Here is a 13,013-nt window from a genome sequence, read left to right on the forward strand (position 1 = left end):
GACTAGCTTTCAATTCCAGAGTTTTATTAATTGATTACATTTAAATTTCACCAGCTGCTGTTGTGGGATTTGAACCCGTATGTAGATTTAAACCAATGTCCTTCGAGTATCAACCGGGGTCTCTGGGCGACTAGTCCAGTGGCATTGCCATGGTGGATGTAGCACAGTGGTAATGTCACCTAACTATTAATCAAAAGGTCCACAGTAATGTTCGGGGGACACGGGTTCAAATCCCAAATTCAAATTTATTTGACCGACCACCCATTCTACATAGCTCTGGACTTTTAATTAAAATGGCAGCAAGGTTATAGGTTATTGGTTATTGGTGAGGAGGAGCTGTATGATATCACTGTCAACAGCAACTTCCATCACTTTGAGAATGGACTGATGGGGTAGTAATTGGCTGAATTAGATTTGTCCTGCTTTTTGTGGACAGGACATACCTAGTCAATTTTCCACATTGTCAGGTAAATTCCCATGTTGAAGCTGTTGTGGAATAGCTTTGCTAGGGGCGTGACTAGATCTGGAGCACAAGTCTTCAGTGCTACTGCCAGGGAGCAGAGCGGAGTGGCGGCAGGCGGACCTGCCAGGAAGCTGATCCGGAGCGGCAGCTGAAACTAAAGAGCGGGGCTCGAGGCCCTCATCCACTTAGCTGGGAGGAGAATGGAGCAGCGGCTGGTGGACCTGCCAGGAAACTGATTCGGCGCGGCGGCTGTAAATAAACAGCAGGGCTTGAGGGCCACGTTCACTTACCTGGGAGCAGAGCTCAGCAGCAGCAGACTCCCTGGCCACAATTTTCCAGTGGTCGGATGGGAACCAGACTCCAAAGTGATGAACCCGCTTCCACCCAGCCTGGGGATCCGTCCCATATTTTATGGATGCCTGGGCTTTAATAGGCCCAAGGCAGGACTTACACCCACTTGAGGGAGGAGGTCTCACCTCAGTGAGCTGCCAACCAATCAGTGGGCCAGCAGCTATTAGTCTCAGCAGTTCCACCAGGAGTGCTGGCCACTGCTGGGACTGCAGCCCAGCCAACGCCATGGACTGGAGAGAGCGGGTAAGTTCGGTTGCCTCACCAGGGGGATCGGTCATCCCCTGGTGAGACTGTGGTGGTCGTTTGGGGGCAGGGGGCGTCTTGGATCCCGGGGTGGGTTGGGAGATGGGGGCGGCCCACAATCTTGCACCCTGTGCCTGACTGCCATGGCACCACCCACCACCTGGGGCGCGGAAAGTATGGCAGCTATCTCTGGGCGGCCGTTCACGTCCCCAGCACACCTGGTTGACAGGGGTAAAATACACGTGGAGGTTAGATTAGATTATATTAGAGATACAGCACTGAAACAGGCCCTTCGGCCCACCGAGTCTGTGCCGACCATCAACCACCCATTTATACTAATCCTACACTAATCCCATATTCCTACCACATCCCCTCCTGTCCCTATATTTCCCTACCACCTACCTATACTAGTGACAATTTATAATGGCCAATTTACCTATCAACCTGCAAGTCTTTTGGCTTGTGGGAGGAAACCGGAGCACCCGTAGAAAACCCACGCAGACACAGGGAGAACTTGCAAACCCCACACAGGCAGTACCCGGAATCGAACCCGGGTCCCTGGAGCTGTGAGGCTGCGGTGCTAACCACTGCGCCACTGTGCCGCCCTAGTGGGCGAGGTCTCTTCAGTGGCCTTTAAGTGGCCATCTAAGGGTCTTGATTGGCCTCGGATGAGCGGCCCCTTTCCAACCCCCCGCCCCACCTCTAAAAACTTGTATGGAGGCGGAATCGGGGCGAGTGGGATTCCCGTAGCATGCCGCTCAATTTTACACCATCCCCAGGCCACCATCCAACCCGCTGCTCCACTGGGGCGGCGTAAAATTCCGGCCCCTGTGTTTCTGGGTGTGCGCTGAGACTCGAAAAGCGGAAGATATATCCGTCTGCAGCTGCTAACTACACACATTACAGAGCTAGAGCTGCGGGTGGATTCACTGTTGAGCATCCGCGTTGCTGAGGACGTCGTGGATAGCACGCTTCGAGAAGTGGTCACATGGCAGGTAATGACAGCACAGGCATAAAAGGGATGGGTGACCACCAGGCGGAGTAGAAGACGGTGGCAGGTAGTACAGGAGTCCCCTGTGGCCATCCCCCTCTCAAACAGAAATACCGCTTTGGATACTGTTGCGGGGGGTGGCCCCCAGGGGAAAGCAGCAACAGCCAGGTCCATGACACCACGGATGGCTCTGCTGCACAGCAGGGAGGAAAAGGAGTGGAAGAGCTATGGTGATAGGGGATTCTATCGTCTGGGGTACTGATAGGCGCTTCTATGGCCGCAAACGTGACTCCAGGATGATATGTTGCCTCCCTGGTGCTAGGCTCAAGGTTGTCACGCAGGAGTTGTCTGCAGGATATTCTGAAGGGGGAGGGTGAGCAGCCAGAGGTCGTGGTATACATTGGTACCAACGACATAGGTAGAAAAAGGGATGCGGTCCTGCAACAAGAATTTAGGGAGCGAGGGAGCAGATTAAAAAGCAGGACATCGAATTTTTTAACCTCTGAATTACTCCCAGTGCCACGTGCTAGCGAGTTTAGAAATAGGAGGATACAGCAGATGAATGCGTGGCTGAGGAGATGGTGCAGGATGGAGGGCTTTAGTTTCCTGGATCACTGGGTCTGTTTCTGGCAATTCGGACGGGTTGAACCAGAACCGGAAAAGAACAAGCATCCTTGCTGGAAGGTTTGCTCGTGCTGTTGGCGGGTCGGGGGTGTGGGGTGGTGGGGGGGGTGGGGGTGGGGGGTGGGTGTGCTGTTAAATTAATTAGGCAGGGGGATGGGATACAGAGTGGAGGTACAGTAGGGGGTAAAATAGAACAGAGTCTGTCTGGAAGGCAAAGCAAAGATAGACCTGCTAGTGGAACAAGTGAAAAATGCAAGACTGGATTGCATCTATTTTGTTGCAAGAAGTCTGACTCGTAAGGCAGATGAATTGAGGGCGTTGATCAGCACATGGAATTATGATATTATTGCTATCACAGAGACATGGCTGAGGGAGGGACAGGACTGGCAGCTCAATATTCCAGGGTATGGAATCTTCAGGCATGACAGGGGAGGGGATAAAAGAGAAGGTGGCGTTGCACTGTTGATCAAGGAGTCAATTACTGCAGTAAGGAGACTTGATAACTTAGAAGGTTCCACAAATGAGGCCATTTGGGTAGAACTTGGCTGGGTGTGTACTACAGGCCTCCAAACAGTCAGCAAGAAATAAAGGCGAAGATATGCTGGGAAATCTCAGAGAGATGTAAAAATAACAGGGTAATAATAGTAGGGAATTTCAACTTCACCAATATTAACTGTGATAGTCTTAGTGCAAAAGGCTTAAAGGGGGCAGAATTCTTAAAGTGCATACAGGAGAGCTTTTTGAGCAATTACGTAGAAAGGGGCAGCACAGTGGCGCAGTGAGGTGGCACAGTGGTGCAGTGGATAGCACCGCAGCCTCACAGCTGAAGCAACCCGGGTTCAATTCTGGGTACTCCCTGTTTGGTGTTTGCAAGTTCTCCCTGTGTCTGCGTGGGTTTTCTCCGGGTGCTCCGGTTTCCTCCCACAAGCCAAAAGACTTGCAGGTTGGTAGGTAAATTGGCCATTATAAATTGCCCCTAGTATAGGTAGGTGGTAGGGAAATATAGGGACAGGAGGGGATGTCGTAGGAATATGGGATTAGTGTGGGATTAGTATAAATGGGTGGTTGATGGTCGGCACAGACTCGGTGGGCCGAAGGACCTGTTTCAGTGCTGTATCTCTAAACTAAACTAAACTAAACTAAAACTAAACTTAAGTCCAACAAGAGAAGGGGCAGTGCTGGACCTAATCCTACTGAATGAAGCTGGACAAGTGGTAGAAGTGTCAGTGGGGGAGCATTTTGGGGATAGTGTCTGTTGGCAGGCTGCAGCATTTCAGCTATGAAGAAAGACTGAAAAGGCTAGGGTTGTTTTTATTGGAGCAGAGAAAGCTGAGGGGGTACATGATTGATGTGTACAAGATTATGAGGGGCTATGATAGGTTCGATAGGAATAAACTTTTTCCCTTAGCAGAGGCGTCAGGAACCAGGGGGCATGGATTTAGGGTAAGGGGGAGGAGGTTTGGAGGGGATCTGAGGAAACATATTTTTCACCCAGCCGCTGGTTGTAATCTGGAACACACAGCCTGATGAGGTGCTGGAGGCAGGAACCCTCAACATTTGAGAAGTATTTAGATGAACACGCGAAACGCCATAGCATACAAGGCTATGGGCCAAATGCAGGAATATGGGATTAGAATAGGTTGGTGCTGGATGGCCGGCACTGAAACGCTGGGCCGAAGGGCCTGTTGTCGTGCTGTATAACTCTATGACTCTAGGAACTAGTCAGGGCCCATAGCCTTTGCTGTAACCAGCCATTTCTTGATATCACGTGGACTGAATTGCATGGGCTGCAGACAAACATCTATGACTTCAGGAGGAGGCTGCGATAAATGCTCCACTGGGCATTTCTGGTTGCTGATAGTTGCACCCGTTTCAAGCTTGTCTTTTGCACCGACGTGCAGGCCTCTGCAATGATTTACGATGGGAATGTTCGTGCACCCTCATCCTCACATTAGTTGTTTAATTGCCACCGCCATTCAGTGGTGGATGTGAAAGAACTACAGAGATTTAATCTGATCTGTTGGTTGTGAGATCGTTTAGCGCTGTCAATGCCTTATTGTTTTGCATGCATGTGGTTCGGTGTTGTAGCTTCAGTAAGTTGGCACCTCATTATCAGGTACCTCTGGTGCTGCCCCTGCCATTATCTGCTGCATTCCTCATTGAACCAGTGTTAGTCCTCTGTCTTCATGTTTGTGGTAGCATGAGTGTTATGTCAGGCTTTGAGGTGTCAAATTGTGCTGCAATATAATTCTGTTGCTGCTGATGGCCAAAAGAGCCTCACGGATGCACAGTTTTGAGTTGCTAGATCTGTCCTGAATCTATCCCATTTAGCGTGATTGTAATGCCACACAATCCGATGGAGGTTACCTTCCATGTGAAAATGCGAGACCATCTCCACAATGCCTGTGTGGTGGTCACTCCTGTCAATATTTTCCCGGATAGAGGCATCTGCGACAGGCGGATTTCGGAGTACAAGATCAAGTAGGTTTCTCTCTCTTGTTAGTGAACATGCCACCTGCCGGAGGACCAGACTGGCAGCTATTCCCTGCAGGAGTCCGCCAGTATTGGTGCTACCGAGCCACTCTTGGTGATAGGCATTAAAATCCTCCTCTCAAACCCCTTGCTACCTGCAATGTTTGTTCCAACTGGTGTTCAATATGGAGGAGTAACAATGTATCAGGTGAGGGAAGACAGTAATCAGCAGGAGCTTTTCTTTGTCCAAGTGTTACTTGATGTTAGGAGACTTCAGGCATTCAGTGTCAATGTTGATGACTCCCAGGGCCAATCTGTTCTAATTGTATAGCATGGTGCGGCTGTGGGTCTGTCCTGTCAGAATATGACAGTGACTAGTCTGTGGGACTGCTTTCCCAACTTTGGAACAAGTCCCCAGCTGTCAGTGAAGAATAATAGAATCAGAGAATCATGGAATGGTTACAGCACAGAAGGAGGCCCGTTTATTTTATGTAGTCTATCCGAAAGAGCTGCTCAGCTATTCCCCTCCCTGCACTCTCCCTGTAGCCCTGCCTTTCATGGTTGACATTGTCGTGTCCGAATCCGTGGCCATGTGGAAGCCGAGTGAATGGTGCAGTTTTATTCTCAGTATGTTTTCTCCTTCGAGATATAGTGAAAGTGAATGACTTTCTGGGTCATTTCGAAAGTTAGTGAAGAGTCAACTGCATTTAAATAACCACCATCATGTAATGTACATCCATAAAAAGTTATTGAGACTGGGGGCGTCTATTGAAAATTTTCAAACTAAAATTGATAGGCTTTTATTAGGCAAGTATATCAATGGTCATGGAATGAACGTAGATGAAGATAATACATAGATCATCAACAATCTGATTTAGCGGGAAGACAGGCTCGAAGGGCTGAGTGGCCTCCTCCCATTCTAATGTTTTCTTTCTTCAGGGGAGGAGAGGGGGCGGAAATAATGATTGTCCAACTGAACACAGTCAGAGTCAGCACCTTCAGCGGAGGAGAGAGAGGAACAATTGAGTGTAGAACTGAACCCGTCAGAGTCAGCACCTTCAGGGGAGGAGAGAGGGAGGAACAAGTGAGTGTAGAACTGAAACCAATCAGCGTCCCATATTCAGGAAATAAGCAGGAAAGTGTGGAGAATTAAAACCATCCAACTGAACGTGCTACTGGCATGTTTCTCCTCTTTTATGAAGACAAATTCAAACTAATAAACTTATTGCCTAAATTTAATATCGCATTTAATGAATTTTGATTATACATCGAAGTGTGGTTGACACTAATTTATCGTAAATTATCTCATTATCTGTTATTATTAAACAATTTGGTTTCCACCAATAGATATACTGCACCCTAGTGACTGCACGTTGATGTGATGCGAAGGATTCTGTGCTACCGTGATCTTGAAAGCTCTGCTGGCAGAATTCAACTAAAGAAATAAATCATTTCAATTCATTAAGGAAAAGGTCAGTGAATCAAGATGGGTTCAATACCAACAGAGAAGCCTGGAGTGGAAAAATGGCAAAGACATAGCAATGAAATAATGAATGCAACAAGCAAAGAAGAGGTCTGTGATATTTTCATATAGTTACATTCAGAGAAAAAAAAATAAAACGAAGGGTGGAGTGTGGCAGAACAGGCTGCAAAGAATTGAAATACTTCCTTTGCCTCAGTTTTTACCAAGGAGCGGACAGCGAATAGTCTTTTCTTTAGAGATACAGCACTGAAACAGGCCCTTCGGCCAACCGAGTCTGTGCCAAACATCAACCACCCATTTATACTAATCCTACGTTCCCAACCACATCCCTACAATTCTCCTCCCACCTACCTACACGACGGGCAATTTACAACGGCCACTTTACCTACCAACCTGCAAATCGTTGGTTGTGGCAAACCAGAGGATCTGGTAGAAACCGACGTGGGCACAGGGAGAACTTGCAAACTCCACACAGGCAGTACCCAGAATCAAACTCGGGTCGCTGGAGCTGTGAGGTTGCAGTGCTAGCCACTGTGCCGGCCTTGATCCATCTTGATCTGTAAATCATAACTAGAAGTTCTTTCAGGGGTTAGTTGTGACACTATTCACATTTCCACCAGCATCGTTGTCGAACAGATGTGAAAAATGCAGATGAACCCCTCTCAGGAGCTGGATGAGATGCATTCCATGATCCATATGGGTATAAATCTCGAAGAAACTATTGAATACTCGAGAGCTGTCTGGGCGGGTGTGTGGGATGGGGTGGGGTGGTAGTGTTGGGGGCGGGGGGTGGGGGATGGTGGGTACAGTGAAGAAAGGCCGATACCATGCCTAGTTTATTTTTTTATGAGCTTGAAAACGTGACCACGGAAACCAGTGAGTTAGATGTCCATTGTGGATGTTTTTATTTGTATTCCTTAATGGAATATGGGCATCGTTGGCTAGGAAAATATTTGTTGCCAATCCATAACTTCCCTTGAAAAGGTGGTGGAAACCCTTGTTGAAGACAAGATCATGGAGCATTAGATAGTAAAATAATCTAAGATATAATCAATATGTATTCCTAAATGGGAGACATTTGCAGATCTGGTTTTCTTCAAACCTTTGACAGAGGAGCTTGATAAGGTCATGGTGCTGGATGTGCTGCACTTTGATTGGTGTAAACATCCACTTTAAAGAATGGGACTTCAAATAAATAAAGCAGAAATAAAAGAGAGCTGCGTTTTTTGATTGACAATAAATTGAGGCTATCACAACAATGAGCAAAGGAAATTTGGCACTGGGATGTATAAAAAGGGACCATATCGAGCCGAGATCATGAGATGATCCTGTCACTTTATAAAACATTACTGCAAACTCACTTAGATTGCTGTGTACGTTTTGGACAGCACAGTATGTTGCAGATATTGAACAGACACCAACGAGAGTAACCGAAATGATTAAGGGGATTGATTTGATTAGGGCGTGAGAAACGTTTATGTAACTTGAGCACGTTCTCATTGGAAAAGGGAAGGTCGGGGGTGGGGGTGGTATACTGCCTGTTTTACAGGTTCCAAAGGAACTAAATGATGTGGAGCTCGACAAATATTCCAGAACAGTCCAACCAGAGGTCGCAGGCTGAACTGAAGGGGTTAATTAAAGCCAATCTACTGAAATAATATTTCACTGAGTGGTCGATCTATGGAGCAGACATCTTACAATTAAGGTGGAAGCAGTTAATACTGATTCTTACACTGAAAATTACGCAGATTTCATTCAGGTTTCACAGGATGTCATTTTGGGATATGAATCTGAAGCACGAAATGTAAGTGCAGCATTGCTTGAGAGGAACAGGTGACTTTGAAAATATGATTCCTAAAGCTCTCCACCACTGGGGTCTAACTCACTTTATGTTCAGCTCTGTTGTAGGCTAGTTTATAGCGATTGCTGTGATTAGTAAAAGAATACATCTGTTAACATTGTATCATGGGAATTATGGTACTACCAAGATAGTAGGGCAGCACAGTGGCGCAGTGGTTAGCACCGCAGCCTCACAGCTCCAGCGACCCGGGTTCAATTCCGGGTACTGCCTGTGTGGAGTTTGCAAGTTCTCCCTGTGTCTGCGTGGGTTTCCTCCCATATGCCAAAGACTTGTAAGTTGATAGGTAAATTGGCCATTAGAAATTGCCCCTAGTATAGGTAGGTGGTAGGGAAATATAGGGACAGGTGGGGATGTGGTAGGAATATAGGATTAGTATAAATGGGTGGTTGATGGTCGGCACAGACTCGGTGGGCCGAAGGGCCTGTTTCAGTGCTGTATCATTAAACTAAGTGACTGGAGTGCATAGTCGACAGTGAAGTTAGTTTCCCTCATTTAACTCGATAGATTTCTTTTTCTGGTTTGGATCTTTATTGTTTCAATCCCTTTTAAAAAGGGGGCACTTTTTTCTCATAATTTCATTTTGTTTGATGAAACAGGTGTGTTAACCTAATATGCAAATGAAAGACAAGTCGAACTAGATGGTGATTTGTCTTTTTCCACCAGCATTTTCTCTGCTCCTATGTTTATGGGCACATGAGTAGGGCAGTGAGGCGGTGCCTATGGATTGGAGACCAATGCATGGGGGCAGATCACGATTCCTTTTCAGAGACTATGCTCCCTTTAAGACCGAAATCATATGCAGCAGAGATATTGATGTCTCTTTATTTAACAGATAAACTATATATCCAATAACAAATCAGAGATCAGACTCTGTCACCCACATGAATGTAGCAATACTCCTCGGCCATTCGGCCAGATGGGAATGTACCAAGCTTGAGTCAGCATGAGGAAGAGAACTGGAAACTAGAAGATAGCATGTTGCAAAACTGAGATATGTGGTAATACGGCATTGTGTATGCATCCTTAAATTCACACAATGTATAAGGATTTCAAAACGAGTGACTATTGTTTGTGGGAGGGGAGGTGGTGTGTGACATGCACAAGAACAGCAATGGATGGAATATAACGTGCAATTCATGTTGGACTGTACTGTTTTCATCATTTAAACAATTTAACAATTAGACTCAATGGATATTTCACTCCATTCTTTAACTCCTCTCTGAATTTTCTCTGGGTCCCTGCATAAATAAACGGATTGACACAGGAACTCAAAAGCTGAAGCATATATCCGCTTTGATCCAGAATAAAATTTGCTTCAGTGAAATTGGAACCGGAAAAATAACTAGATTTTGCGATTCGGACATGAAGGAAATTTATAACAATTAGCAAATATAACAGGATGAAACTGCCCGAGATTGTGAAGAGTAAAACGATGGACTTCCTCCGGCTCTCCATCTCTGGATCACTCTGACTGTCTCCATTGTTGTGGGCCCGGAGTCTCCTGCGAACTCTACTGGCTGCTAGAATGTGTCTGACAGTCAGAGCATTGAGCAGTAAAATCAGAATGAATGGGAGGCAAGGGGTTAAAATGCGATGAATCCAGTCATATGCAGCCCATGCAGGTGACGTGTAAAATATTAATTTTATGCTGCAGAACCAGGGTACATTGCTAATTATGTACAAAGGTTCATATACAAAATACATGAAGACATTTTTCAAACAGTTCAGTGTGCAGACCATTGCGATAACTCGAGCCGCCGTTTTCTCGGTGCAGTATTTAATATTCAGCTTCTGACAACAAATGGCCATAAATCGATCAAAGGTGAAAGCGACCGTTAACCAGACAGAACAGTCTATTATCGCAAGGTTTAGGGCAATACGGAGGCGGCATATGGGTGTGATGGACAGGAAAGTGAGTGGGAAATAAATACCAGCAATCCGGTTTAATATCACAACGGTGATAATGACCAAGAGATCCGTCACTGCCATGGATATCAGGTAGTAAGTGATACATGTGGAGAGACCACATCTTCCTCGGGGCAGGATCACAGTCACTGCCAGGTTAGCTGTAACAGAGACAGAGAGACTAAGAGAAAGAGGGACAGTGTATGCGTGGGAGCGGTGGGAACAGGAAAATTACTGGTCCGTACCCCAACAAAATCAGCCCTTTTACATAATTCTGTGTGAAATTCACAGCTGTGACACATGATCCTGAGTAGAAAACTATCACTGAACATCCGGGCACTTGTCCCTGTGTTTAAATTAATTATCTGGATTAAAATTAAAACAGGTCAATAACGTCAGAATGTTAAGTAATACAATCAACAATAATGGAGAACAGGAAGGCACTGAAAACCCCGTGAAACCAACGTGGAAACATCAAACAGACAAGAAAAATAACTTATTTGAGTTGGTAAATAAGACTATAACTGCGATAAAAGTGGAACCTGCATGAGAGGAGGGGAAAATGCATTTAAAGCAGATTATATTATTCTGAGCACCTAAAATGCCCTGATGCGACGTATTACTGCAAAATGGTTCATTGTTGGAAGATTTTTCAACTTGTTCAGAAAGATCCTCCAACAGAGAGAACCGAATGGACAATTAGTGTTGCCTGATTTCCAGGAGGGGATGCTGTTGAAATCACAATGATAACTCTGAACGCTTCTCTTGTTCGTTCCCTGGGAACTTCGGTGTCAATCTGAACCACCGGAACTGGCAGATTATGAGGTCGTATTTGAGGAAAGGTCCATGTGGCAATGCAGCAATTCCCCAGTGCTGTACTAAGCTGCAGGCATATATGATAGACTTCGTCCTATAGTAGGTGTTGACATTAAACCTTCTTTGACTCAGATGCGAGAGATGCCATCAGTTTTACAAAATATGAAGAAAAGATTGAAGATGGGAACAGTCCAGGAGATTGCCAGATGCTTGGAGCAGAAAGAACATTCGGGCTCAGTGGTGTAGAACAGTTAGCAGCGAATGCGGAAGAAAAGCACCGGGCTCAAGCAGTGCGAGGTAGATACTGAGAATAGAAACACTGAGTGCTGTGAGTTTAAGATAAGTACAGCTTCATTCATAAAACGACCATTTACTAAATTGCTTATATTTCTGTTTTCAACTCAATGCCTAATAATGTCCCTTCAATTAATTAATTACTTAAATTCAGCCAGGAATTACTGAATCGTTGAATAACTTCAATCAGTGAATCATTTGTGAAAAAGAAGCATCTACTGTCACTACCAGTAACGCGATATACCTCCACGGATATTGTGATTAAAGTGTGATAAGTCATCGACAGCAACAGTGTCAATAACATAATGGAACTGCATTCACACAGTGATAAGAGAATGATAATTCACCCACAGGAACAGTGTCCATGACATTATAGAACTATATTTACACCGTGATAACAGTGTGATAATTCACCCACAGGAACAGTGCCAATAATATAACAGTAGTACATTTACACAGTGATAACTGTGTGACAAATCACTCACAGTAACAGTGTGAGCAGAACAGAACTGCATTTACACCATGAAATGGCACAAGTTCAGTGGAGAAATTATTCAGTAAGAAGCACTAAATTATCCTTGAAAGTAGGATTAATTACATGGGTTCATGGGAAAATTATGCTGCTGAGGAGAAGAAATGTGCAATTAAAGTGGGAAGTGATGCTGGCAAGAGGGAGAGATTGCACAGGTAATATAAAAAATTATATCAGTCATGGAGCGAAATTACACTTCTAAAGGGAGAAATTATATCAGTCAGTGGAAAAAAATACTGTCAAAATGGAGAATTAATACCGTGAAAGAAGCAAAACGGTTCTTTTAGAGGCGAGAAATTATAACAATTGGAGAGAAGAAATTCCCATTAAGGTGAAGGAATTAATTCAGTAAAGGGGAGAAAGGATATCCATAACGTGGAGAAGAGCTAGTGGTAAATGAGAGCAGTGACAACGTTAATCAATAATCAGTATCCAATAATTAACTGCAATACTTTACCTGGAATCCCGACAGCTGCAAGGGCAGGATAGTAAATGGCAAATACCGGACCTGTTGGTGATACGTGCATTTCTATCAGAAGCACAGAGTACGCTCTGACCTGCACTCAAAGATAGTCACATTTATACCTGATGTCAGGCTCCAGGGAGAAATTTAGATGGTTTGATGTTTTACATTAATTACACTAATTGAAACAAACAGATTAATGCAGCTGGACAGGACGCGAGTTTTTCTTTTGATGGAATGAATTATTTTAAGCGATCTGACAAGGCTCCGGAGTGAACTCCCCAGGGATTACAATATGATCCCAGTTACAGCTACCGAAATGAAAAATTTAACAAGCAGTTGCAATGGTGAAAGTGAACCTTGTAGATGAGGACTCCATGGGTTTAAACCCATTTAATGCCGAGTTAAGTGCCCACAGCATAAGATATAATTGACCAATTACATATTCTGCTGCCAAGTTCTCGCTCCTGTTCACTGTTCAGCTCCATTCCATGTGATCCCGGGCCATCTGCACT

At 45.1% G+C, this 13,013-nt stretch overlaps 1 protein-coding gene across 1 annotated transcript; it reads right to left on the reverse strand.

The window, feature by feature from the left end:
* Positions 1–9,646: 9,646 nt before the first annotated feature.
* LOC137348870 (probable G-protein coupled receptor 139) lies at positions 9,647–12,562 on the reverse strand. The gene is made up of 2 exons (XM_068014102.1): positions 12,493–12,562; positions 9,647–10,554 (listed from the first exon to the last, which is right to left on the reverse strand). The coding sequence occupies exons 1-2, from the start codon at positions 12,560–12,562 to the stop codon at positions 9,647–9,649; spliced, it is 978 nt and encodes a 325-aa protein (XP_067870203.1).
* Between the last annotated feature and the right edge of the window lie 451 nt (positions 12,563–13,013).

This window comes from Heterodontus francisci, chromosome 34 (genome assembly GCF_036365525.1).
Source record: "Heterodontus francisci isolate sHetFra1 chromosome 34, sHetFra1.hap1, whole genome shotgun sequence".
Taxonomy (NCBI): Eukaryota; Metazoa; Chordata; class Chondrichthyes; order Heterodontiformes; family Heterodontidae; genus Heterodontus; species Heterodontus francisci.